The 25,770-nt window shown below is 46.3% G+C and overlaps 1 protein-coding gene across 1 annotated transcript in view; it reads left to right on the forward strand.

Moving 5' to 3' along the window:
* The window catches only part of RANBP10 (RAN binding protein 10), a 64,472-nt gene that overhangs the window by 20,006 nt on the left and 18,696 nt on the right, over nt 1-25,770 (forward strand). Inside the window, exon 4 of the mRNA XM_079799679.1 lies at nt 24,638-24,805. Coding sequence (XP_079655805.1) covers nt 24,638-24,805 — 168 coding nt within the window. The remainder of the gene's footprint in view (nt 1-24,637; nt 24,806-25,770) is intronic.

Raw genomic sequence — 25,770 nt, forward strand, 5'->3', positions numbered from 1 at the left:
AACAAATTGTTGGGAACGTGACTTTTTAAAGAATTTTTTTACGTTGATCTGGGTGAAAACTGGCCTTTTGGTTATTAATCAGAATGTGTTTGGCATGGTTAGTCTCTGTGTAGCATGTGGCTGTGATTTTTGTTATACAAGTCCCTGGCTTCAGCTGACTAGATATGTCTATTGTGTCCATAGCTCTGCCTTTTCATGAACAAAGAGGTTAGGGAAATGACTTCTCATTAAGGGTAAACTGATTCTTAACCCTTTGCACTCGCTTGCTTTTTTCTCGATTCCTTTATTCTACTCGGGATTTAATTTTTTAAATACCCCAGATTTTACAAAGTGCGGCAGTAGAATAAAAAACTGGAGTTTCTTTTCATACAAACTTATTTATTTGGATTTTTTTATATTTAAAATTATTGATACATTCAATAACCGTCACACTCGACATCCGAGTGCAAAAGGTTAATCTTTTTCTTTAAGTGTGGTCTTTGAACTTTTGCACACTTTGGTGAGGGAGGAAAGAGGCTTGTATGCTTATTATACAAAAATGTTTATCATCTGTTATTGGATGGCACTTGAAGCAACCCTGAACATTAGTTAAATAAATTTTTTATAATCTTCATAAAGGAATACCATGCAGCCATAAAAAATGGGGAGGTTCTTTAGGTACTGACTTGGAGTAATCTGTAAGATATATTGTTAAGTGAAAAATATAAAGCGCCCTGGCTGGTTGGGTCAGTTGGATGAGTGTTATCCCATGAACCAAAAGGTTGCCGGTTCGATTCCTGGTCAGGGCACATACCTAGGTTGTGGATTCGATCCCTGGTCAGGTGCAACCGATTAATACTTCTCTCTCCCCCTCTCCCTAAAAAAACAATAAAATATATTTTTAAAAATATAGGACAGTGTATAATATGTTACCAAATGTGAAAAAAGAGAGGGAAATGAACATATCTGTATCTGCTTGTACATGCATAGACAGAATATCTTTGTAAAGCTACAGAAAAATTTGTAATATTGATTGTTTTTTTGCGAAAGAATGGTAGCTAGGGATAGGACTGAAAAGGAAATTTTTACTCTTGAAGCATTCAGATTTTCATTCTTGTGAACATATTTTCTGTTTCAAAAATATAAGTGAAATTAAGACAAAATAAAGAAAAGCAAATGCCCCTGCATTAAGAAGCCCTCACACTTTCTTTCAGGTGGTTTTGGAATGCAGCCTTTTACCATGTGCGAGGCTTGATATTTGAGTTCCACTTGCTCGTTCTTTAGTAAGAGCTGTTTGGGCTTAACCCATGGATTTGGGATCCATGGAGTGGAACAGACGAAGTGGGAGGGGTTCGAGATTCAGGGTGGCTGGCTCCTCGTCTGTTTGCCTTGGTTATAAGATGGGGCTCTAGGATGGTCAGAGGCCAGCTGTTGGTTTTGTGTTTTGACATAGTTAATGCAAAATTGTAGGAAATTCATTAGGCCCTTGTGAAGTCAGACCCTGTCCAGGTACAGGGGGTAGGCTATAGGGAGAAGGGGCTTTGAGACAATGGCTGAGGTGTTTGACCCACACTAACACATCAGGAGTGTTGGCACTTTTTTTACATCCTTCCCAGTGCATCTTTTTTTTGGGGGGGGCGGAGCGCAAGAGAAAAGGCCTCAGTATTCTGTGGGTATTGCACCTGTCTTCATTTTCACTGTGCCAGCTCCTGAGGGTTTCCTTCCTGCCATATGTGATCATCTCCCGGATTTTTCCTTAAGGTGGAAAGCATGAATCAGATTGCATCCATATAGGGATTCTCTCTAGGAAGGATGGATGCCTCTGGCTTTCCCAGGATACAGGGCAGTTTGGCTGGGAAACCTGGCACAGGATAGAGGTAGAGATAGAGGGGAGGACTTCTCCTAGGAACGAGGGTAGGCCTGCCACTGTTCATCCCAGTGCTGGATTGGGAAGATCAGAATACCCTTTGGTGCTTTCCATCTTTTGGGCCAGTGGTCGGCAAACTCATTAGTCAACAGAGCCAAATATCAACAGTACTACGATTGAAATTTCGAGAGCCAAATTTTTTAAACTTAAACTTCTTCAACGCCACTTCTTCAAAATAGACTCGCCCAGGCCGTGGTATTTTGTGGTAGAGCCACACTCAAGGGGCCAAAGAGCTGCATGTGGCTCGCGAGCCACAGTTTGCCGACCACTGTTCTTAATGCATTCATTGGTTAATTATTGTATGTGCTCTGACTGGGTATTGAACCTGCAACCTTGGCATATCGGGACCACACTCTAACCAACCAACTGAGCTAGCGGCCAGGACTCTTTTTTTTTTTTTTAATTGGTGCTGAGGAGCATATATTCTTCAAAACGAAAAGTATCATCATTCATAAACAGTGGGACCTGAAACTACTTGCATGTATTTCAATGGGGAGGTGAGATGGAGGATGATAGCAGCTAAAGTCTTCTTGCTAGTTGCTTCTGATTTCCAAGAGGCTCTTGATTGAGGTGAAGGCTATTTGGACTGTTTGTATGTTGGTGGGAGGTTAGTGATGGTGCTGGGCTAGGCTGGGTCTAGAATTTGAGATTTTGGTATTAACCTTAGATAAGATGTTTGAGGGTTGATGTATCTTCTTGATAGATACAGGTGTGTTTGGTGGAGGGTAGTGGTTGGGTGATCTGCAGCTTCACAGTGGTGTTTCAGCTTGGTGTTGAGGGGCCGGTAGAAGTTTGGTAGGTGGTTCTGGGTGATGGAACAGTAAGGCCTCTATGAGTGAAACCATTTAAGTGTCATGTGGTAGGTTGGCTTCCTGGGGACAGTCAGGATGAGCCTGTTGAGGAAAGAGTCTTGTGTCCCAGGTCAAGGGGCTTGGACTTCTTTATGTAGGAAGTAGTGGGGGGCGGGCTGCAGGAATTTTTTGAGCATAGACCAGATGTGATCAGGTTTGTTAATAAGCATCTAGTTCGGGAGTGCACTAGTAGTGTGGAGGAGGCCTTCCAGAAGGGTTGATGTTGGGCTGGGGCTCCTGGGCAGTAAGAACTCTTGGGCATGTCAGAGAACTTCAGGAGGTGGTTATAGAAAAGACTCCTGTTCCTTATACTGAAATATTTAATTGGAAGCATTTAATCATAAGTGGACGGTTACATTTATAAATTCCTATGGGTGTGTATATTGAGATAACTCAATGTATCTGTTTTAGTTGAGAAGAATTCTACCAGGTCATTGGGAGGAGTTCCTTATTTTTATGGTTGTATCGGTAGATAACTTTCTGTTTGCAAGTTTAGAAAAATTTATCAGTGGATCCATCAGGGCCAGTTGGTCTTTTGGAGAGGACAGTAGGGTTTACAAGTTTTTAGAAGGCTTTCCCTTCCTCTTTTGTTAGCTTGTTCAAATAAATTGTTTCTTGTGGCATCACTTTCAGTATATTCTGCTTTGACCATACGATTCTCTTAATTTATAGAAAAACTAGAGACCCAGTGCACGAAATTCATGGATGGGGGAGGGGGTCCCCTCAGCCCAGCCTGCACTCTTTCCAATCCGGGACTCCTCGGGGGATGTCCGACTGCCGGTTTAGGCCTGAACTGGTAGTTGGACATCCCTCTCATAATCCTGAACCACTGGCTCCTAATCGCTCACCTGCCTGTCTGCCTGGTTGCCCCTAACTGTCCCCCGCCCTCGCCGGCCTGATCGCCCCTTACTGCCTCTGCGTGCCGGCCTGATCACCCCTAACTGCCCCCTCCCCCGCCGGCCCGGTCGCCCCCAACTGCCGCCCACTGGCTTAGTTGCCCCTCACTGCCCCCCTGCCAGCCTGGTCGCCCCATGCAGCCTGCTGTTCAGTTGTTTGGTTGTCCCTCACTAATCCCCCTGCTGGCCTGGTCGTAGGCAGCCATCTTGTGAGGGCATGATGGTCAATTTGCATGTTACCTCTTTATTATATAGGATGGCTATGATTACTATTATCAAAACCTAAAAAACCCATCTTCCTTGATTGATCTTTTAATTGAATCCATTGTGTTAATTTTTAAAAAGAGAAAAATTGATGTTGATCAATTTATTTTTTTTCTTAATTTTAAAGTTGAGATATAATTAGCATACCATAAAATTCATCCCTTTAAAAGTGCACAGTTCACCCTAGCTGGTTTGGTTCAGTGGATAGAGGATCAGTTCACAGACTGAAGGGTCCCGGGTTTGATTCCAGTCAAGGGCACATACCTCAGTTGCAGGCTCAATCCCTGGCCCTGTTCAGGGCATGTGCAGGAGGCAACAAATTGGTGTGTCTCTCCCTCTCCCACTTTCTCTAAAAATCAATGGAAAAATATCCTCGGGTGAGGATTAATAATATAAAAAAATAAAAGTGCACAATTCCCTGATTGGATAGCTCTGTTGGTTAGAGCATTCTCCCGATGTGACAAAGTTGGGAGTTCGATTCCCGGTCAGGGCACATATAAAAATCAATCAATGAATGCATAAATAAATGGAACAACAAATCTCTTTCTCTCTCTAAAAACAATAAAAAAATTTTTAAAGTGAACAATTCATTGGTTTTAGTATAGTCACAAAGTTGTGCTACCATCATCACTGTTGATTCCAGAACTTTTTTTCCCCATTGAGTTTTAGAGACAGTGGAAAAGAGGGAGGGAGGAGTGGGGAGAGAGAAACATTGATGTGAGAGAGACACATTGATTGGTTGCCTCCCACATGTGCCCCTACTGGAGCTGGGGATTGAACCTGCAACCCAGATGTGTGCCCTTGACCAGGAAATGAACCCATGACCCTTTGGTTCCCAGACTGATGCTCAAACCACTGAACACACTGGTCAGGGCCAGAATAGTTTTTTAAAAGTGATCCTCGCCGTAACCGGTTTGGCTCAGTGGATAGAGCGTCGGCCTGTGGACTGAAGGGTCCCAGGTTCAATTCCGGTCAAGGGCATGTACCTTGGTTACGGGCACATTCCAGTGAGGGGTGTGCAGGAGGCTGCTGATCGATGTTTCTCTCTCATCGATATTTCTAACTCTCTATACCTCTCCCTTCCTCTCTGTAAAAAAATCAAAATATATTTTAAAAAATAAAAAAATAAAAGTGATCCTCACCCGAGGATATCTTTATTGATTTGAGAGAGAGAGAAACATTGATCAATATGTTAGTGAGAGAAACATTGATGGATTGCCTCCTGTATGTACCCTGACCAGGAATCCAACCCTAAACCTTTTTGGTATATGGGATGATGCTCCAACCAACTGAGCCATCTGGCCGGGGCAATTCCAGAACAGTTTTATCACCCGAAAGAGAAACTCCATATCCATTAATAGTCATTCCTAGATTTTCCCTCTTTCTAGCCCCTGGAAACCACTAATCTACTTTCTGTTTCCACGGATCTTACTATTCTGGACATTTTATATCAATGGAATCATGTAATATGTGGCCTTTTGCGACTGGCTTCTTTTGCTTAGCATAATATTTTCAAGTTTCATCTAAGTTGTAGCGTGTCTCAAAACTTTATTCCTTCTTATGGCCAAGTAATATTATGTTCTGTGGATATATCACATTTTGCTTATCTATGTATCTGTTGATGGATATTTGCATTGTTTCCACCTTTTGGCTGTTGTGATTGATTCTGCTATCAACATTGTGTACAAGTTTATGTATAGTCATATGTTTTCTTTTTTTTTTTTTATTCCTTTTCCCATCCCCTGTTTTCATTTTTCTTGATTATATGTCTAGGAGTGGAATTGCTGGGTCATATACTAGCACTGTTTAATTGTTTGAGGAACTGCCAGACTTTTCCATAGCAGCTGCCCCATTTTACATTACCACTAGCGGCATGTAATGGTTCTGATTTCTCCATATCCTCGTCAATACTTGGTATTATCTGACTTTTTTATTGCAGCCATCTTAGTGGGTGGGAAGTGGTATCTCATTGTGGTTTTCTTTTTTTTTTTCTTTTTTTAAAAATATATTTTATTGATTTTTTACAGAGAGGAAGGGAGAGATAGAGAGTTAGAAACATCGATGAGAAACATTGATCAGCTGCCTCCTGCACACCCCCTACTGGGGATGTGCCCGAAACCAAGGTATATGCCCTTGACCGGAATCGAACCTGGGACCTTTCAGTCCGCAGGCTGATGCTCTATCCACTGAGCCAAACCGGTTTAGGCTCATTGTGGTTTTCATTTCATTTCCCTAATGACTAATGTGCTTTTCATGTGCTTATTTACCATTTGTGTATCTTCCTTAGAGAAATATCAATTAATGTCTTTTGCCTATTTTTAAAAATATATTTTTATTGATTTTAGAGAGAGAGGAAGGGAGAGGGATAGAGCAATAGAAACATCAATTGGCTGCCTCCTGCAGGACCCCTACCAGGGATCGAGTCCAAAACCTGGGCATGTGCCCTGACCAGAAATCAAACCAACAACCTCTTAGTGCATGGGTCGATGATCAAACACTGAGCCACACCAGCTGGGCGCCAGTAATGGCTATTTAGAGGTCAAGTTTCAGAGCAAGTGGGAGAGCTTGAGTTGAGCAGCCCTTTTCTGAGTCAGTCCAAAAAAATAAAAGGATTAATCTAGGAAGTCCAGCATTGGCCTATCCAGCTGATGCTGTCAAGAAGTACCTGGTTTGGCTTTTAGGAGTCCTTAGAAGAAAAGGACTGCCTTTTAGGAGTCAGAAGGAAAGTTTGTGAGGAAGGAGAGGGCCAAGTGTGGAACCGAAGCCACTTTTCTTATGGTTCTTGATCTGGTTGAGTGAAACCAATAGGAACAGATGATGGCCTGGCCTGAGTGAGAGTCTCTACCCCTTTCTCTCTGAAGCAAGTTCTTAACTATAGGGGATAACCTTCCTCTCTCTCTCTGCCTCCCCCCTCCCCCTTTCTTCCTCCAGCCTGGGCAACTAGTTTCTCTGGTTTCTTTTGGGTTTTGTTCCTGATTAGAACTGACAGTAGCTGAAGTGAAGTAGGTGTGGAGGAGGAGGAGGTAGTTCTCACCTTCCCTGCAGCATCCAGAAGACTCTAGTTTGGCCTGTGAATGGTTGAGTATGCTTTGCCAGGCCCTGCAAGTGCAGTTAAAGGGTAGCTGGTGGACCCTTCAGGCAACTCACTCCTCTGTCTCCACTCTGTCTTTGAGCAGCTCACGCCTCCAGAAACCTCAGTGCTTTGTGAACCTGCTTGCCCAAAACTGAGGTTATCTTCCTGCAAAAATCAGATCCGCGTGCGTTCCCTCTCTGCTGAAAGTCACTGTCTACCCTGGTTCCCAGGTGTGACTCCTCAGTCATCTTCATGCTCTCCTTCCCCTCATCCCATGGTTCTGCCACTCCCCAAATGTCTCTCTAATCTGGCCCCCCACTCTCTTCCTCCTGTCATTCCCTCCATCGGGCTGTGTCCATGGCCTCCTGATTGAGCACTACCTTAGGCCACTGCTCTCCACTCCCTGGTACACTCGGCCCCTTGCCTGCTTTGTGCCTCTGATCCCTCTGGCCAGAGGACACAGACCCTGCAGGCCCTGCTCAGTTTCTTTTGCCACCTCTGCCCTCCACACACACCACATACCAGCATGTCTGTGTGGAACCCCAAACATGCTGCAAACATTCCCTACTCTGCCCCTTTTTGTCCTGGGGTGTCCTTCCTGCCTGTGACCCTCTGTGTCTTGACTGACCCCTTCAGCCCTGATCCCATCTCTGTGATGACACTTGTCATCTGCCTCATGTGACTTTTTTACATTTACCCGGCCATGTCCTCGCTGGGTTGTGAGCTTGTTCAGACTTGGACCACATCTTTTTTATCATCAGTCTCCCAGAGTGAGCACAGATACACTTGGGCTGTGAGAAGCGGCCATTCCTGCGTTTTGTTGTGCTCAGTGCAGTGGCTTTAGCAAGCCAAGTGTGGTGGAACCAATCTTGAGTCAGGTCCCCACTGGCTTGCAGCCTGCCTTCAGCCAGAAGCCTTCGTTTGAAGCTCAGCCTTCCCACACTGCCCTAAGGCTTGTGGTGCTGATTGTGTGTGAGGTTTCTGTCACCACCTTCTACCTGTAGGGGGAATGACTATCCCCCGTTTCTGTATGTCAAGGCTCATTGTCATTGAACCAATGACTGGCTCATGTTTAGTCATGGGAGGAAACAGACCTCTAGGACTGTGGTGGAGTAGTGGATAAGAACATGGACTCTGGAGCCACGCTGTCTACATTTGCGTCCTGGCAGCTGTGTTACCTGGAGCAAGTTACTTCTTTGTGCCTCAGTTTCCCCATTTTAAAATGGAAGTGATATTAGTACCTAACTCATATGGGATGGCTAGAGGATTAATTAATTCCTATATAGTGCTTATAATAGTGCCTGATTCAGACAAAGGATACATAAATTTTAGCTATAGTTATTGAGAAAGGTATTTTTTTCCTACCTGACGAAGGAAGTACCTGTACATTTAAGGTTCTTTTTTTTTTTATATTGGAATTGGAGAACATTATGCTAAGTGAAATAAGCCAGTCAATGAAAGAAAAATACCACATGATCTCACTCATTTATGGATAATAAAGAACATTATAAACTGATGAACAAAAAGATAGATACAGAGACAGTAAAGCAACAAACAGACTTTCAAATTACAGGGGGAAAGTTAGGGAGAGGTGGGGGAGATAAGAAATCAAGTGAAGGACTTGTATGCATGCATATAAGCATAAACAATGGACGCAAAACTCTGGGGGGTGAGGGCATGTATGGGTGTGGGGTGGGAGGGGTAATGGTAAGATATGTACACATATAATACCTCAATAAAAAAAGAAATAAAAACAATATATATTTTATTGATTTTTTACAGCGAGGAAGGGAGAGGAACAGAGAGCTAGAAACATCGATGAGAGAGAAACATCGACCAGCTGCCTCCCGCACCCCCCCCACCGGGGATGTGCCCGCAACCAATGTACATGCCCCTGACTGGAATCGAACCCGGGACCCTCCAATCCGCAGACCGACGCTCTATCCACTGAGCCAAACCGGTTTTAGCAATTTAAGGTTCTTTTATGAATGTTTGTATATCAGAGCAGAATTAGCTGGATTCAAAACTACATTTTCTCTCCAGTTCTTATGTTTTCTGGATTTGAGGAGACATGTTAGCTGGAGTTGAATTATGGAGAAAGGACAGCACGGCAACCAAAGTCAGGATGTTGGTGTTTCAAGTGTTTTCCTGTACTGACTCAGCAGGAGCCTCTAGGGCGGTCAGGGGCCGAGGGCTGCTGTGCTGGCTGCGGGCAGATGGTAACAGTGCCTCTCATGTGAGGCTGTGGTGCTCAGACTTTCCTGGGAGCAGATGGCATGTCTTAGCTTGCAGGGTCAGAGGTTTCTGTTGGAAGATGTGGAAGTTTTATTGTTTACATTTCGTAAGGTGTTTTTGGCCTCCTTAAGCATGAAACCAAGGAACAGGTGTGGCCCTGAGTAAGAATGTCAGAACCCTTGGCTAAATGGCTTGGAAGCAGGGCAGGCTGATCTGCAGGCAGGTGAGTGTACCTGCAGCCCCACCCATCAGTGAGCTGGCAGTGAATGGCAGGGGCTGGAATCCTTGGATTGGGGAAGCAGGGAGGAAAAGTCAGGGGTGTGGATAGAGTGTAGGGTTTTGGCTTCTCCCAAGCTTGAGTGCATTGAGGGGGGCGAGGTTAGGACAGATCTTCTTTCTGGAAAACTCAGGCTGTGTAGATAGGCAACCCCGTCTGCATCAGAGCTGGGCAGCTGATAACTCTCCTTTGCCGTTTCTGTGGAGGAGGCAGCTGTTCTCTTGGTGTGGCATATAGTAATTTAAAATGTTTTTATTTTATTTTATTGATTTCAGAGAGAGAGGAAGGGAGAGGGAGAGATAGAAACATTAATGATGAGAGAGAATCATTGATTGGCAGCCTTCTGCACACCTCCTTACTGGGGATTGAACCTGCAACCCGGGCATGTGCCCTAACCAGAATCAAACCACAATCTTCTGGCTTATGGGTTGATGGTCAACCACTGAGCCACACTGGCCAGGCTGGCATATATTACTTTAATTACTACAACCCCTCAAAGGAGAACCCAGGTGCATTGGTGTATACTTTCCTTGAACTGTTGGAAAAGAAGCAGCAATAAGAACCACAGCTGGAAGTTAGGAGTGAAGGGCATAGTCCCTGAAGCAGATGCCAACCATGCCTTGGGGTGGGGTTGGGGCAGAAGTACTGTGCCTTCTTTCCACAGTATGATCCTGTTAAATGACTATCATTTCCTTCCCCTAGAGATTTTTAACAAGCCTGCTCTAAGTGGGCTATTAAGAACATGACCCCAGTGTCCTGATCCCTGTGTCTGGGCCCTGCTTCTACTGGGTGGGACACATTCTGCCAACAGCTGATATTTCACATCTGCCTGTGCCATGGGAGAGCAACAGCAGATAGCAGAGATCAGGGCAGAACAGTGGGGGTCTGTGCCAAGTTCACGAGGACCTAGCCTAACCTCTGTAGGTGGTATGGCAGGCACTGACAGTAAACAACAGGGTGTTGTTCCATGTCCTTTCTCCCTATCCTTGATGGGTATCTCAGTAGCAGGTGGCTTTGCGTAGTAGATGTCTTAGAGATTACTAGCACGTAGGTGCGTTTCCTGTAGTCTGGAAATGCTATTTTTGTCTGCACCCACCAAACAGGTACTGCTTCTGACCCACTCCTTGTAGGCTGAGTACCCTTGTTGCTCACAGCTGATGTGATGTGCCCCCTCTCTGTCCACCATTAACCACTGCCTCTCTTGAAGCATCTTTCATCTGAGAATCTACAGTGCTTTGCAGGGTCTTCTCTGGGGTTGCTTAGTCCCAAGCTCCATGAAGGAAGCCATGCTTCTTTCCAGCTGGGTGGGTTGAACTATCAGGGCCCCAATGGACATCTGTGTGTACCTCCTCCTGACTTGGGCAGAGCACCTGGGAACAGGCCTTGGAATGACAATAGGTGCTGTATAAGCTTCCCAGGTGAGTGCCAGGTTGGTGGAGGAAAGAAGCCAACTGGTGATGGCCCTGAAGTTCAAGCCTATCGGGGTCTCCAGGCAGCCCTGCCTCGAAAGGGAGCAGCCAGGAGATTCTCCAAAGCCACTGGGCAGCTGCCCAGGACTGGGGCTGCCCAACCCCTTGCTGCCTTTTTCACTCTGTTCCTCTGTCAGAGACATCCGTGGGAAGAGACCTGGATGGGGTCAACACCCAGAGGCCTTGCATCTCTGGCAACAGGTTCTGTCTACTGGTCAGTCCAGAACAGAGGGTGGGCCCAAGGACTAGGTAGCTGGTCAAAGCCCTTGGTGGTTCACGTGGTGGTTAATGGTGCCGGTGCTGCAGGACCCGCCGTGGCCCATGCTGCAGAACTTGTTTCTTGTAAGAGGCCCTCTGCTCCCCTGCTGCTCCTCCCTGGGCCAGCAGCCCTTGGTCCTGTGGCCAGCTGAGCCCATGTTCCTTTCCTGTGGGTCATTTCCCTCACCTACGGGGAGACCTGTATTACCACAACATACCAGGGCTGCTTGGAAGCCTTTTGAAATGACGCAGCTCAGTCAGATCTGGAAATTACTACTCCTGGGCTTGGGTGTTTCCTATCCTATTTTCTTCTTCCAAATACACAGAGGTAAAGATTCTGGATTTAAGACTATTTTTCAGGGCAAGTTAAGTTTTTTGAGATAAGAGGTTTCATCGACAGCAGAGGGGCCAGTTCTGAAACCCGAGTTTGTCAGTCTCTGAAAACAGAGATTCTCAAGTGTCCTTCTGTGTGGCTGGAGGCTGGGGCCACATCAGGGTGGAGCTGAGTGGGGACCAGTTACTGCTCAACCCTTTGCCTTCCTAGTGCTGGGCAGAGGGAGACTGTATAGGGGCCCTGGAAACATGGAACATTATGTCTGAGCCTTCTTTTGGGAAGGGTTTGTGCATGTCCATCTCTCAGGATCTGGCAGTGTCACAGGCTCCTACATTACCAGGGGGTTACCTGTCCACTGACTTTCCCCGAAGGTTCACAAGGAGCTCGGTGTAAACAAGGAAGAGCCAAACCCAATCCCAGAAGAGACATACCAAACCTGGGAGCTGAGGTTGCACCTCAGTTTTGTGGGACAGTGCCACCCCTCTCTAAGCCTGATTCAGCATGGATGACAGACCCAGCCTGTCCTATGGGAACCTGAGGTGTAGGCGAGTAGCCTTGCCAGATGTGCCAGATGTCATATGAGCCATGTCCTAGCCAGACCCAGCTAGACTCATCTGGCTGCCCCTGGGCTTCTTTTGTGTTTGTTTCTTTTGCGGCGGGGGGAGGAGTGTGACTTGTGGAGGCCCCTTTATATACAGGTGCTGGTGTGTAGTCCCTCCCCCTGCCCAGGTTTCAAGTTGACACCTGGCTCTGTGTCAGAGTAGGGCCTGGGTGCCCCTACGAGGGCAGGCTCCACCTGGTGTCAGCTCCCTGCCTCAGCATTTTTCTCCTGCCCTTTTGGCCATGGCCTTCATTCTGAGCACCATGAAGCGAAGGATCCAGGGAATCCCCTGCTTCTTTGTCCTAGAGTTGTCCAAGGCATCGTTTTAAGATTGTGTTAATCCTGGTTCGATTGCTTGGGGTAACAGCCATGTGAGTACTGTGATAGGCCTTCCCTGATGTTACCTTACAGCATTTGCTGAATGAAACACTCGCTTTTGCTTTCCCATTATCCACTGTTGAGCTATTCCAGGCATTGCTTCTGTCAGAGTTTTAAAGATACTTGAGGTTATGGGAAAGGCATCTATCTGATCGATTTCTGGGGAGAGAAAGCTGTGAGTGGGTAACCACCCTTGAGAAGCAGCTCTGCCATGAGGTCCTCCATGACATGTGCACTCCCTCCTAAGCAAGCTAGCCCACCTCCTTTCCTCCATTGCCAGCCTCAAGAGTAACAATCGGAGAGCCACTGGGCGTGGCTCTTGAGCTCTACTAAGTGCCCGAGAGTCAGGTGGCCTCCCCAGGAAACGAAACCAACAAGAGTGGATGGAGCAGGCCTGGGCTGCTGTTGGTGGGCTGTCAGGAGAGGTGGATGATGCCTAGCTCCACCTGTGCCCGCTCCTTCAGGGAAAAGGGGAGAAGAGAGTCTATAGAACACAGGTTGATCACTGAGCTCGTGTTAGAGATGGAGAGGGAATGAAAACTCGCAGGTGAGTGCCTTCTGTGGGCTGGTGTTCCATGTCCATTCTTATTTAATCCTCCTACCAACCTGAAAGAGAAGTTTAGCCAGGAGAAGTAGAGGGGCTGAGAAGTGACAGAATGGGGAGTCAAACCCAAGTCACTTTGACCTCAAAGTCCACTGATGACCAGGATCTATATATTGGGGAGAGATGGCTGGTTTGGAGGCCTGGGGGTCAGCTGTTAGACTATCTTTATGAACAAGACATGGGTTGGACTCTGTCCTGGTCAGCCGTGGGCCAGGACCAGAAACTATTGGGCAGGCACAGCACCGGCTCCCTCCCAGTGTTCTGTGCTAATATGCTGATGATACGAAATCTTTCCACTTGGCAGTAGGAGTCCTCTTTATTCCAGCTGCCCTGGGACTGAAGCTCTTGATGTGTCCTGGTAGATGGGAGTGACATAGGGTGGGTTCCTGGAACAATCATGCTGGAGTCCCTGCCACCCCCATGGGGAGTCTTCTACTCTAGGACACTAACTGGGGGTGGCATCTGGGAGTGCCAAGGTGATAAACCATTTCCTCAGCCACCCCCACACTTCTGTGACTGGGACTTTCCCTCTGAGTGATGATTGAAGGGGAAGTGGGTGGTGCCAGAGCATCTGAACTGGGCACCTGGGGCCTCCTGTCTCCTGGCCTGAATGTGGCTTGGCTTCTTATTGCATCATTGGCATCAGATGTGACAGCGGATAGGCTTTTCTGTGGGGGCGTCGGGCTGGCTACACATCAGTTATTTCTGGGAGTGACAAGGCCCACTCTCTTTGAAGAGGGAAGAATGGTTAGTAGGGTGGCACTCTCTGTCAGTGTCGTCGCCATCGTGCAGCTCTAGACATCATCTGATCCAGAGCCACTTGGTCCTGACTCCCTACAGGGCCTGACCCTGGCAGCTGTGTCCCCTTGTTTTCTTCTGGCCCTCACATCCCACTGTCCTCTGGGATAGCTGGCTCTGGCCCTGTGGTGAGGGTCACAGTTTTCATTCTTGGGCCCATCATTCCAGCCTCACATGGGCCCATCCAGAGAGGGGTGACTGACTACACATGCTGCCAGGGCCCACCCTTAGAAAGTTGCTGACTTTGGCTCCAGGGTAGGAGTGGGGGGTAGAAAGGGAGGTCCAGTTCTAAAGCAGAGGGAGGTGGGGCTGGAGGGGAGGTTTGTCCACGCAGAGGTCTGGGAGTGACCTTAGTTGCTGGATCCTCTTAATGGGAAGGGGGACTTAGAACATGGATTCTTCTAGAGCTGGTAGGGATATTTACGTCACCTCTCTGTTCAATGATGAGGTAACTGAGACCCAGAGAAGTTAAATACTTACCCAGGGGGTAGAGCCAGGTCTGCAGCCTGGCTACAGCCTCTTTCCAGGGCCCAGAAGTAATCTGTATAAGTAGAGGCATGATGCATGCAGACAGCTCTATTTTTCTTTTTTCCTTAAAAAAAGAAAAAAGACAACAAAATTCCTCACAGTCAAGCCCAGGATTGCCCACAGATGGTGTGTCACAGTGTGGTCAGACACATTGACAATCTTGTGCTTCCGGTTTCTTGCCAGCCCTTGGCCACATTTCCCTTTTCATTTCAACAAACATTTCATGAGCACCTACTACTGTGGGTCAGCTGTTACGCAAGGTGAGCAAAAAGATGCTTCAATGTGGTCCCTTTCATTAGAGAATGTTGGCTGCTCCCTTTCTTTCTATTAGAGAGAAACGCATCTATAATCAGCTTGTTTCACCAGACCTCAGGCAAACAGGAGCCAGGTCCCTCTCTCTGTATCTCTCTTTTGCCTCTGCTTTATGCATGTTAGCTTTAGTCTGTCAACTAGCTCTCTACCTCGGGTTTCTACTTCCCATGTAGAAAAATTCCAGGAAGATCTGTGATTGATCAATCTTGGGTCATCCTGGTAGAGAGAGAGGGGATTACTAGGATTAGCAGTTCCCACTGAAGCCACGGGATGGGTGCAAGGGAGGAGCTACTTCTTAAGAGAAGGTGAGTGCTATCTCCCAAAGAAGCAGGGCTCTCAGACAAATCCTAGCACTCCGTCCCCTACCCTGCTGTTTGTTCTTGTGGACTTGGGGGAGGGGCACCAGGAGGCTCTGTTCCCAGTCCCTTCTCAAAGTCCACAGAACCCAGCCAGACACTGATAGGGGGTAGTGTTGGTCAGGTCAGCCAAGCTTGGGGTCCAGAAACCTTGTAGGGGTACCTGAAGTTTTTTCTGATGGAGCCCGTCTTGAGGAACTCATGCTGCTCTACTTTTAGAGCATCTTCCTCTTCCCTTTGTTTGGATTGGGGGCCACCTCAGGAAGAAGGAGGTAGTCGCTTCACCCTCGTGGTTACCTGCTTGTTGCTCCCTCAGAGGAAGGAGAATTGAGCTTCGGAATAGTGTTATCTCTAAGACCATAGGCTTCATGCAGCCTCTCAGTGCCTCAGTTTCCTCACCCCTCAGATGGGGATTATCATACCTACTGATTGGTTTGGAGGCTCAGAATGTTTCTCCCAAGTAGACACATATGGCCCTTTGATGGTGATGTCTAATTCCTACCCCTTCATTTTGTGGAGAAAGGAACCAAGGTCTGAGGAGGTGTAAGTGACTGCCCAGAGCCTGCCATCTTGGAGGGACGATACTTTCGGGCCACACTGGCTGCCCTGGCACTCAGGGCTACAGTGTGTTTTTCTAACAGAGGCCAGACCAGTCCACAGGACCCTAGCCTGAGACTGACAACAACTGGCTACAAAATGTGCAACTGTGGCTAAGCCTTGGTCCTATGGTTTTTCTCCTGGTTGCCCAATTTCTAAGAGCAGTGGAGAGAAGGTTTGTCGAGGGTGGGGTGACTGAATTCATTTACAGTAACTTCATGTCCTTTAACATCTCCTCGTCTGTTTGGGGCTTCTGATGCCTTTCTCTTGTGTTTGTTCTGACCTTTCTAATCTTTGACTAGCCTGAATTTTACTCCCGTAGGAAAAACAGAAAGCCATTGTGTCAGAATGCCACAGTAGGAAAATCTTCCAGTGACTTCATTTTAGGTATTCTGTCCACACCACTGTTTGTTTAGTGAGTGTGTTCCCCATCATAGCTTTGCCACGTTTGGGATGAGCCACAGTCTTCTCACCTGCCTTGGATAGCCACCGGCCAGACATCTTATACTTAATGTGTCCAAAAGGCCTGCTATTTCTGCCCATCTTCCCTATCTCTTAATAAATGGTACTAGCATCCACCCATTTGCCCAGGAAAAAATCTGGAAGTCCTCCTTGTTTCTCTCATATCATAAGCACCCACATTCAGCCAGTCCTGCTGACTCTGCTTGAGTCTCTCCTGTCAGTCAGCTTCAGCCTTGCTGACTGCCTTTCTGTTTCTCAGACATGCAGAGCTCTTTTCCCAAAAGTTCTTCCTTCTGATTCTCTCATCAAGCAGACCTCTGCTCAGGGATCATCACTCAGTAAGCTAATTAGACTGTTTATCCTGATCAGTCCCCATCCCCACTCCCATTTCTAGCCCATTACCTGGCTTTGTTTTTTCCAGAGCACATTTTACCTACCAGTTATTTTCTTATATGCTTATGGGTTTTCTTATATATCCTATATAATAAAAGAGTAACATGCAAATTGACCATCACTCCAATACACAAGATGGCTGCCCCCATGTGGACACAAGATGGCCGCCACAAGATGGCCAGCAGGGGAGGGCAGTTGGGAGGGACCAGGCCGACAGGGGAGGGCAGTTAAGGGTGACCAGGCCGACAGGGGAGGGCAGTTAGGGGCAATCAGGCTGGCAGGGGAGCAGTTAGGCATCAATCAGGCTGGCAGAGGAGTGGTTAGGGGGTGATCAGGCTGGCAGGCAGAAGCGGTTAGGGGCAATCAGGAAGGCAGGCAGGCGAGCAGTTGGGAGCCAGCAGTCCTGATTGTGAGAGGGGTCCCAGATTGGAGAGGGTGCCGGCTGGGCTGAGGGACACCCCCTCCCCCATGCATGAATTTCGTGCACCGGGCCTCTAGTGTATATATAAAAGCCTAAGCAACTGTGATGATCGGACGACTGGACAACTGGCCAGTAGCTATGACATGCACTGGCCACCAGGGGGCAGACACTCAATGCAGGAGCTGCCCCCTGGTGGTCAGTGCACTGCCACAGCCAACCTCCCATGGCCGGCCAACCTCCTGCTGCTGGCCAACCTCCCGCGGTCCCTCCCCCTGGCTGGCCAGGCGGGGGTGGGGTGGGGGACCCCACCGTGCATGAATTCGTGCACCAGGCCTCTGGTATATTACATTTTCTCTGCTCCCTTCATACCACCCACCACCCCCTCTTGTCAACCTCATAGAGTAGGTCTGGAGTTGATGATACTTTTCCTTTCCAGGGGATGGGAATTTAGCATAGTGGCCCTAAACCAAGCTGCTGTTGTAGCCACTGTTACTAAATGAGGTGTATAACAACATTCTGTTTTTAACCCCAAGCTGCCTTTCCCACACATACATATATACCTATTTATACACAGAAACTCTTTTTTAAAAATATATATTTTATTGATTTTTTACAGAGAGGAAGAGAGAGGGATAGAGAGCTAGAAACATCGATGAGAGAGAAACATCGATCAGCCGCCTTCTGCACACCCCCCACTGGGGATGTGCCCGCAACCAAGGCACATGCCCCTGACCGGAATCGAACCCGGGACCCTTGAGTCCGCAGGCCGACGCTCTATCCACTGAGCCAAACCGGTTTCGGCTACACAGAGACTCTTAATTGTGTTTGGAAAAATAGTGGCTATCAAATGATAGTTTCAACTGAAGATACATTACAGCTCTGATTTTCTTGGAAAAGCTTTTAACTTCATAGCTTAAAAGCTATGAAGACTTGAGGAGACAAGGAGCTGAGGTGTTGCTTCTCTGCAAAAATCTTTCCAGATGCTCAATAACTTTTATAGCCATAGGGGACTGTATTAATATCCTATTGCTGCAGTAACAATAGTAGTAGCTTACAGTTCTGGAGGACAGAAGTCCTAAAAAGGTATCAGCAGGATGGTATTCTTTCTGAAGTTTTTAGGGAAGAATTTGTTTCGTTGCCTTTTTTTTTTAGCTTCTAGAATCCACCTACATTCTTTGACTCATGGCCCCATCCTCTACCTTCAAAGCCAGCAGTGTAGCATCTTCCATTTTCTTGGCTTCTATCATCACATCGCCTTTTCTGACTTGACCTTCCTGCCTGCCTCTTACAAGGATCCATGTGATTGCATTGTGCACCCCCCATAATTTAGGGTAACCTCCCCATTTCAAGAGTGTTAATTTACTCATGTAAAATCTCCCTTCCCCCCCTTTGTTTTAGCCATGTAAAGTAGCATATCACAGTTCTGGGGATTAGGACAGGACATCTTTGGGAGGCCTTATTCAGTGTACCACAGGGATTGAGTTTTCTTCCTTTGGGTAAATCTATGTAATAGATAAACCATTTGGGAGTTGAAAAACACACACACAGGAAGTATATTTATTTTCCAGCGAAACTGAGGTGATGGTGAATCCTGAATTACTCGAAATAATTTTTTTGGTTTTTTAATTTAATTCTTCAGTTAAATTTTTAAATCCATATTTATAGTTAGAATTAAAAATCTAAAAATTCGCCCTAACCGGTTTGGCTCAGTGGATAGAGCATTGGCCTGCGGACTGAAAGGTTCCAGGTTCGATTCTAGTCAAGGGCATGTATCTTGGTTGGGGGTACATCCCCAGTGGGGGGTGCGCAGGAGGTGGCTGATCGATGTTTCTCTCTCATCGATGTTTCTAACTCTCTATCCCTCGCCCTTCCTCTCTGTAAAAAATCAATAAAATATATATTTTTAAAAATCTAAAAATTATTCTATAGTAGTTTTGTCAAAGTAATTGTATAGTTTATTTTTGAAGGAAACTATTCAAAATACTTCAATTTTCATTTTAGGTCTTTGAAAATGTAAACATATGTTGTTTTTGGTGGAAGTTATTGAGCTCCCATACACGGAGACCAAAATATCTCCCATATTTCCTTGAGTCACTAAGTAGGAAGTGGTTTTTTCGGATTATTTCACCAGCTTTGATAAATCAGATGGCCACATTATTATTCATTTTTCTAGAGTACCTACTGTTTCAGTCCGAGAAAGCTACAAAAAGAAAGCCTTCTAGCGCATGTCTTCTACCTTGTAGATAGTAAAGCCTGCATAAAAGATGTGCCACCCAGGATTATCCTTGTGGGGAAAAGAATGGGGTGGGGGTTGGGTGGAGGTATGTCCTGGTCTGCTGGGTGAGGCAGGAGGTTGGGTGTGCCTTGGAGAGAGCAGAGATGGCAGTTGCAGCCTTCAGACAGGAAGTACCAGTCAGTGCTTGTGTCTTCCTCTAGGGCTGAGCCTGGGCCTTCCCTCATTGCAGGCCTGCAGGCCCCCTGACTCACTGCAAGACAGAGGTCCCAGGTCCATAGCTCCCTAAACCCAGTACATCTGACCACTCTCATGGTGATGGGGCAGGGATTGGGGTGCTTCCACTGCCAGGGTAGTCACCTCCCCAAATGAGACAGTACTTGTGGCAAGAAGAATATGGGCTTGGAACCTAAAGATTTGGGTTCAGCCTGGCCAAAATACATGGAGACCAAAATATCTCCCATATTTCCTTGAGTCACTAAGTAGGAAGTGGTTCTTTCGGATTATTTCACTAGCTTTGATAAATCAGATGGCCACATTATTATTCGTTTTTCTAGAGTACCTACTGGCTCAGTGGTTGAGTTTCGACATATGAACTAGGAGGTCATGGTTCAATTCCCAGTTAGGGCATATATATGCCTGGGTTGCGGGCTCCATCCCCAGTGTGGGGAGGCAGCTGATCAATGATTCTCTCTCATCATTGATGTTTCTGTCTCTCTTTCCCTCTCCCTTCTTCATGCTGTGCCCCAGAGTCATTTCTTCATTGAAATCCATAAAAATATACTATATATTTTATTAATTTTTTACAGAGAGGAAGGGAGAGGGACAGAGTCAGAAACATCGATGAGAGAGAAACATCGATTCAGCTGCCTCCTGCACACTCCCCACTGGGGATGTGCCCGCAACCAAGGTACATGCCCTTGACCGGAATCGAACCCAGGACCCTTGAGTCCGCAGGCCGATACTCTATCCACTGAGCCAAACCGGTCAGGGCAAAATATACTATATTAAACAACAACAAATACTTTAAAAAAACAAGATTTGGGTTCAAATCTCAGCTCTGGCACTTCTCAGCTGTGTGGGCTGATGAGCAAGCCCCCAGTCTCTTGGTGTGGTAGAATGGCAGTACTTGTTGAGCCAAACACATAGGGTTATCCTGGTGCTTTCCTAACAGGTTGCTACGTTGTGGTCAGTTACTGTGTTGCATGTGGCAAGTCCCCATGCTCCAACTGAGGATGCAGGAAGGGAGGGAAGGAAGGACTACTGTTACTGGTGTGGATATGGATCATGAGTCAGGGGAAGCTGGTGGGCATGCTTGGGCCCATCAGGCTCAGTCTGAGCCAAGCCTGGAGGGATGGTTGTCATTTTGGTCCTCACTGCCTTCAAGCTGGCTGTTCTTCATCTATGGCCTTCTATAGACCAGGGGAGCAGCCGCCGCCAGGAGCCGGAGGGCCTTCTGCACCGAAGCCTGAGGAGAGGCCTTGCCTAAGATAGCCTTATCAGCCTGCCTCTCGATGGGGGAATGGGCATCGGTGGAGAAATGGGCATTGCTGTGTCCCAGAGTCATTTCATGAGGTCACATGATTTGCATACCCACCAGCAATAGTAAAGCCCTTCCCATTCCTGGGTATGAGGAGCTTAGAAGTTGGGTTAATGCCCAGAGCAGCACCATGTCCCCTGAACCAGGAGGTCTCAGTATCTCTGGGGAATTGGGAAGGTGAGAACAGAGCCTGGCTCCAGGTCCAGGCCTTGGGCCTTTAAAACCAGCCCTGAGCAGTTCTCATGATAGTTGCCTTGTGACTTTGTGGGGAGTTTTGGGCTCTGCACCCATTAGTGAGAGCCATTCAGCTGTGGCCTGTTTTCCACCAAAGGCCCTTGGGGGGGAATCTTCATTTAACCAGAGGGTTCCTGGCTGAAGACATGATGGATTAAGATACATAAGGCTTGGGATGGATGCTGTGATTATGAGGAGCAACGAGCCCACTGGTTAAAATGCAGGGCGGAGTTTAGGCTCCAAGGTCTGGTCAGCTCCACCTCTTCAGTCATGCTCTCTGCCTCCCTTGCTAACCCCCTATCATGTATCTGTTCTCACTCCAACACCTTTGCTTAAAACCTGCCCACAACTCTTTTCTTCAACCTTCGCTTCTCCTACCCATGCCACTTGGGCGGGGCAGGGTGTCATTAAGCATGTTTACGCGGGCCTGCTGCTTGGACACTAAGGAGGCAGCGGAGTCTGGGAAAGTTACTGGGAGGGGCTGCCTTGGGGAGTAGACCTGCCTGCCAGCTCCTCAGCTTGCCTACCCTGTGTGGGTCCTGGGCTTGCTTGGGCCCTGTGGGCTCCATTTCTGTTCCTTAGCCTAGCAGGCAGGTAGGCCCCTCTGCAGCATACATCCTCCTGTTCTACCTGCATTCATGCCTTTACCTTTACTTCTCCCTCCTGGAATGACCCCCTTCATTCTCTCCCCTGTATAAAACCTTGGTACACATTAGAGGTCTCACTTCTGCTCTCATCATTTCTATTCAGCATTGTATTGGAGTTCCTGGTCAGTGCAGTAAGTCAGGAAAAAGAAATAAAAGGCATGCAGAGTGGAAAGGAAGAAATAAAACTGTCTTTATTCTCAGACAGTACATTAAAATATTCTGAAGAATCTTCATAAAAGCTACCAGAACTAATTGGTGAGTTGAAAAGGTTGCAGGACATCAGGTGAATATATAAAATATCAAATATATGTATGTTTTTAATAGTGTTATTGAGATAAAATTTACGTATCATAAAGTGCATCCATTTAAAGTGTAGATTCAATGGTTTTTAGCATGTTTACAGAGTTGTACAAATTATCATAATCTAATTTTAGAACATTTTTATTACTCCAGAAAGAAACCTTGACCCCATTTCCCCATCCCCAAAAATATTTTGTTAAAATAGCAAGAAACAATTGGAAATTAAATTCAAGTATTTAGAGATAAATTTATCAAAACATTGTTGAGAGAAATTAAAGAAGACCTAAATAAGTGGAGAGATAGGCCATATTCATGGGTTGGAATAATCAATATTATTAACCCTTTACACTCGCTTGCTTTTTTCTCGATTCCTTTATTCTACTTGGGATTTAATTTTTTAAATACCCCAGATTTTACAAAGTGCGGCAGTAGAATAAAAAACTGGAGTTTCTTTTCATACAAACTTATTTATTTGGATTTTTTTATATTTCAAATTATTGATACATTCAAAGAGTATAAAAAGAGCTGCTACCGATGCTAACCGTGTCGAGTCACACTCGACATCCGAGTGCAAAAGGTTAAATTATTCTCCAGATTGACCTATAGATTCAACACAATTCCAGTCAAAATCCCAGTAGAAATTTGAGACATTGTTCAGAAAATGAAAAGACAGGCCATAGACTGGGAAAAAATATTTACAAAACACACAAAAGAATTTAGATCCAAGATGTATCTAGAACTCTAACAGCAATAATATACACAACCCACTTTAAAAAAGGGTTAGCCCGCCTGGTGTGGCTCAGTGGTTGAGCATCGATCCAGGAATCAACACTGGTTCAATTCCCAACAGGGCATGCCCGGGTTGTTGGCTCAATCCCCAGTAAGAGGTGTGCAGGAGACCACCGATGGATGATGTTTCTCTCTCATCGATGTTTCTATCTTTCTTCCTCTCTAAAAAACCTATGAAGACATATGATTTATTTATTTATTTTTATTAATTTCAGTGAGGAAGGGAGAGGGGGAGAGAGATATAAACATCAATGATGAGGGAGAATCATCGGTTGGCTGCCTCCTGCAGGGCCCCTACTGCGGATCTAGCCTGGGCATGTGCCTTTGACTGGAATTGAATCTGGGACCCTTCTGTCCACAGGCCGACACTGTATCCACTAAACCAAACCAGCAAGGGCAAAACATAATTTTTAAAAAGGGGTTAAAGATTTAAACAGGCCAAAGCCGGTTTGGCTCAGTGGATAGAGCGTCGGCCTGCAGACTGAAAGGTCCCGGGTTCGATTCCGGTCAAGGGCATGTACCTTGGTTGCGGGCACATCCCCAGTAGGGGGTGTGCAGGAGGCAGCTGATCGATGTTTCTCTCTCATTGATGTTTCTGACTCTCTCTCCCTCTCTCTTCCTCTCTGTAAAAAATCAATAAAATATATTTAAAAAAAAATATTTAAACAGTTCAATTTTCTAATAAACCAAAGGTAAATAAGTATATGAAAAAAGGTTTAACATCCTTGGTCATTGGGAAAATGCAAATTAAAGCAAAATGGTATTAAAACCCTATTAAATTGGCTAAAAGAAAACAAAAGACAACTGACAATATTAAGTGCTGATGAAAATGTGGAACTCATATACATTGCTAGTGGGAAGGCAAACCAGTACAGCCACTTTGGAAAAACAGTTTGGCAGTTTGTAATCAAGTTAAACATGTACTTATCTTATAACCCAGCAGTAGCCACTTCTAGGTATTTACCCAAGAAAAATGAAAAACATATGTCTGTATGTAAATATGTATTGGTTTTATTCATAATAGCCAAAATTGGAAATGACTTAGATGTCATCAACTAGTGAGTGGACAAACTGTGGTATATCCATATAATGGAGTGCTACTCAGCAGTAAAGAGAAACAAAATACTGGTACATCTAACAATGTAGATGAATCTCAAATGCATTATACTAAATGGAAAAAAAACTAGTCACAAGATACTCCATATTCTGTGATTTCATTTATATTACACCTGGAAAGGCAAGACCATAGGAACAAATCAGGGACTTGAGGGTAGGTGGAGGGGGGTTGACTACAAAGAGGTAGGAGGAAACCTTTTGGAGTGATGGAAATGTTTTATATCTTGATAGTGGTGGTGGTAATGTGTGACAACATTTGTTAAAATCTGTTAAAACATAATTGAACTGTCAGTTAAAATGGGAGAATCTCATTACATGTAAATTATACTTCAGTTAAAAATATTTTTTTTCATCACTTCTCAGCTTTTTGGCTAAGATCAAGTATAAAAAAAATTTTTTTTAACCCATGATACACCTCAGAACTCATTTCAAGCCCCCGCTCCTTGAGAATTTCCCTGACCCATCTTCTTATTGCATGGACTTCTAGTAAGTCCCTTCCAGGTCACTCATGTGGTTCTGCTAACCACAGCTTGGGCTGCTTCTTCAGTAGGGCTGCCTCAGCTCCTCAGGGGTAGTGAGCTGCTGGACTTACTGCTCATTTGGCACAGCCAGACCCTGTCCACAGTCGCTCTGAGAGGCCAAGAATGCTGACTCAGGTGGTGGTGGCAGTCTGGGGAGAGGAGTTCAGACCTGGGGGAGCTTCTGTGGCTGTCTTGCTTCTCTCAAGTACCTCTACTCAGCTGTGACTGCTCTCTTCTCCCACAGGTTGGGATAAACATTCCTACGGTTACCATGGAGATGATGGGCATTCCTTCTGCTCCTCGGGGACTGGTCAGCCCTATGGTCCCACATTCACCACAGGAGACGTGATTGGCTGCTGTGTCAACCTCATCAACAGCACCTGCTTCTACACCAAGAATGGCCACAGCCTTGGTGGGTACATAGGGGACCTTGGAGGGTTTGCTCTGTGGAGCCACTTTGGTTGGTGAGAGGCCCAAGGGCAGGCTTTGAAGCCAAAGCAGTGTTCCAGATCCTCTGCTGAGCTCTGGGGAACTGCAGCCATTTCCAGGCACTGGAGCCTGCAAGGTGAAGGGAGGGTAGCATGGGCACTCTCTTTGTTAATCCGTCCATTTAGGATCATCTATCAAGCCCAGGTTCAGTGCTGAGAGAGCAGCATTGTCGTGATCATGCTCCTGCCTGTGTGATATTTATTGGAGCAGGGTTTGGGGTTGGTGAGAAGTTTGAGGGTCCCAAATACATACTTGATTGGTAATGGTTTGCATGCCCCTGGCCTGGGCCCAGACTTTGGCCTGCCCTTCTGGCACTCAGGGCGATGTTTGCTGTGGAGCAATATTGAGGGCTGTTCTGGTTCAGGAGATAAACAGACAGGCTAGAGTCAGATGGGGCCAGGTCTCTTTTACCTGTTTATGGTTAATAGACAGCAACCTGGACAGACTTAAATTAAAAAAGGTCCCTTTGGCCCTAGCTGGTTTGGCTTAGTGGATAGATTGTCAGCCTGCGAACTGAAGGGTCCCGGGTTCAATTCCAGTCAAAGGCACATGACCCGGATGCGGTAGGGAGTGTGCAGGAGGCAGCCGATCAATGATTCTCTCTCATCATTGATGTTTCTATCTCTCTCTCCCTGTCCCTCTCTGAAATCAATAAAATATATATATTTTTTAAAAAAAGGTCCCTTTGGTGAAACTGAGAAGGATGGACTGATTGGTGTAAGGGCCAGCAGAAGAGGCAGGTGGCCTGAGGCAAGGCAGTGGTGATGGGTGCAGGAAGTGGGAACAGGGGTGGCCTGGCAGGTCTTAGTGACAGGTGGGGTGCCTTAGCAAGAAGGGCAGATGGGAAAGTGGCTGGATTCATAGTGATATCAACTGGGATTAGGAACC

The sequence above is a fragment of the Cnephaeus nilssonii genome (assembly GCF_951640355.1).
Source record: "Cnephaeus nilssonii genome assembly, chromosome: 20".
Lineage (NCBI taxonomy): Eukaryota > Metazoa > Chordata > Mammalia > Chiroptera > Vespertilionidae > Cnephaeus > Cnephaeus nilssonii.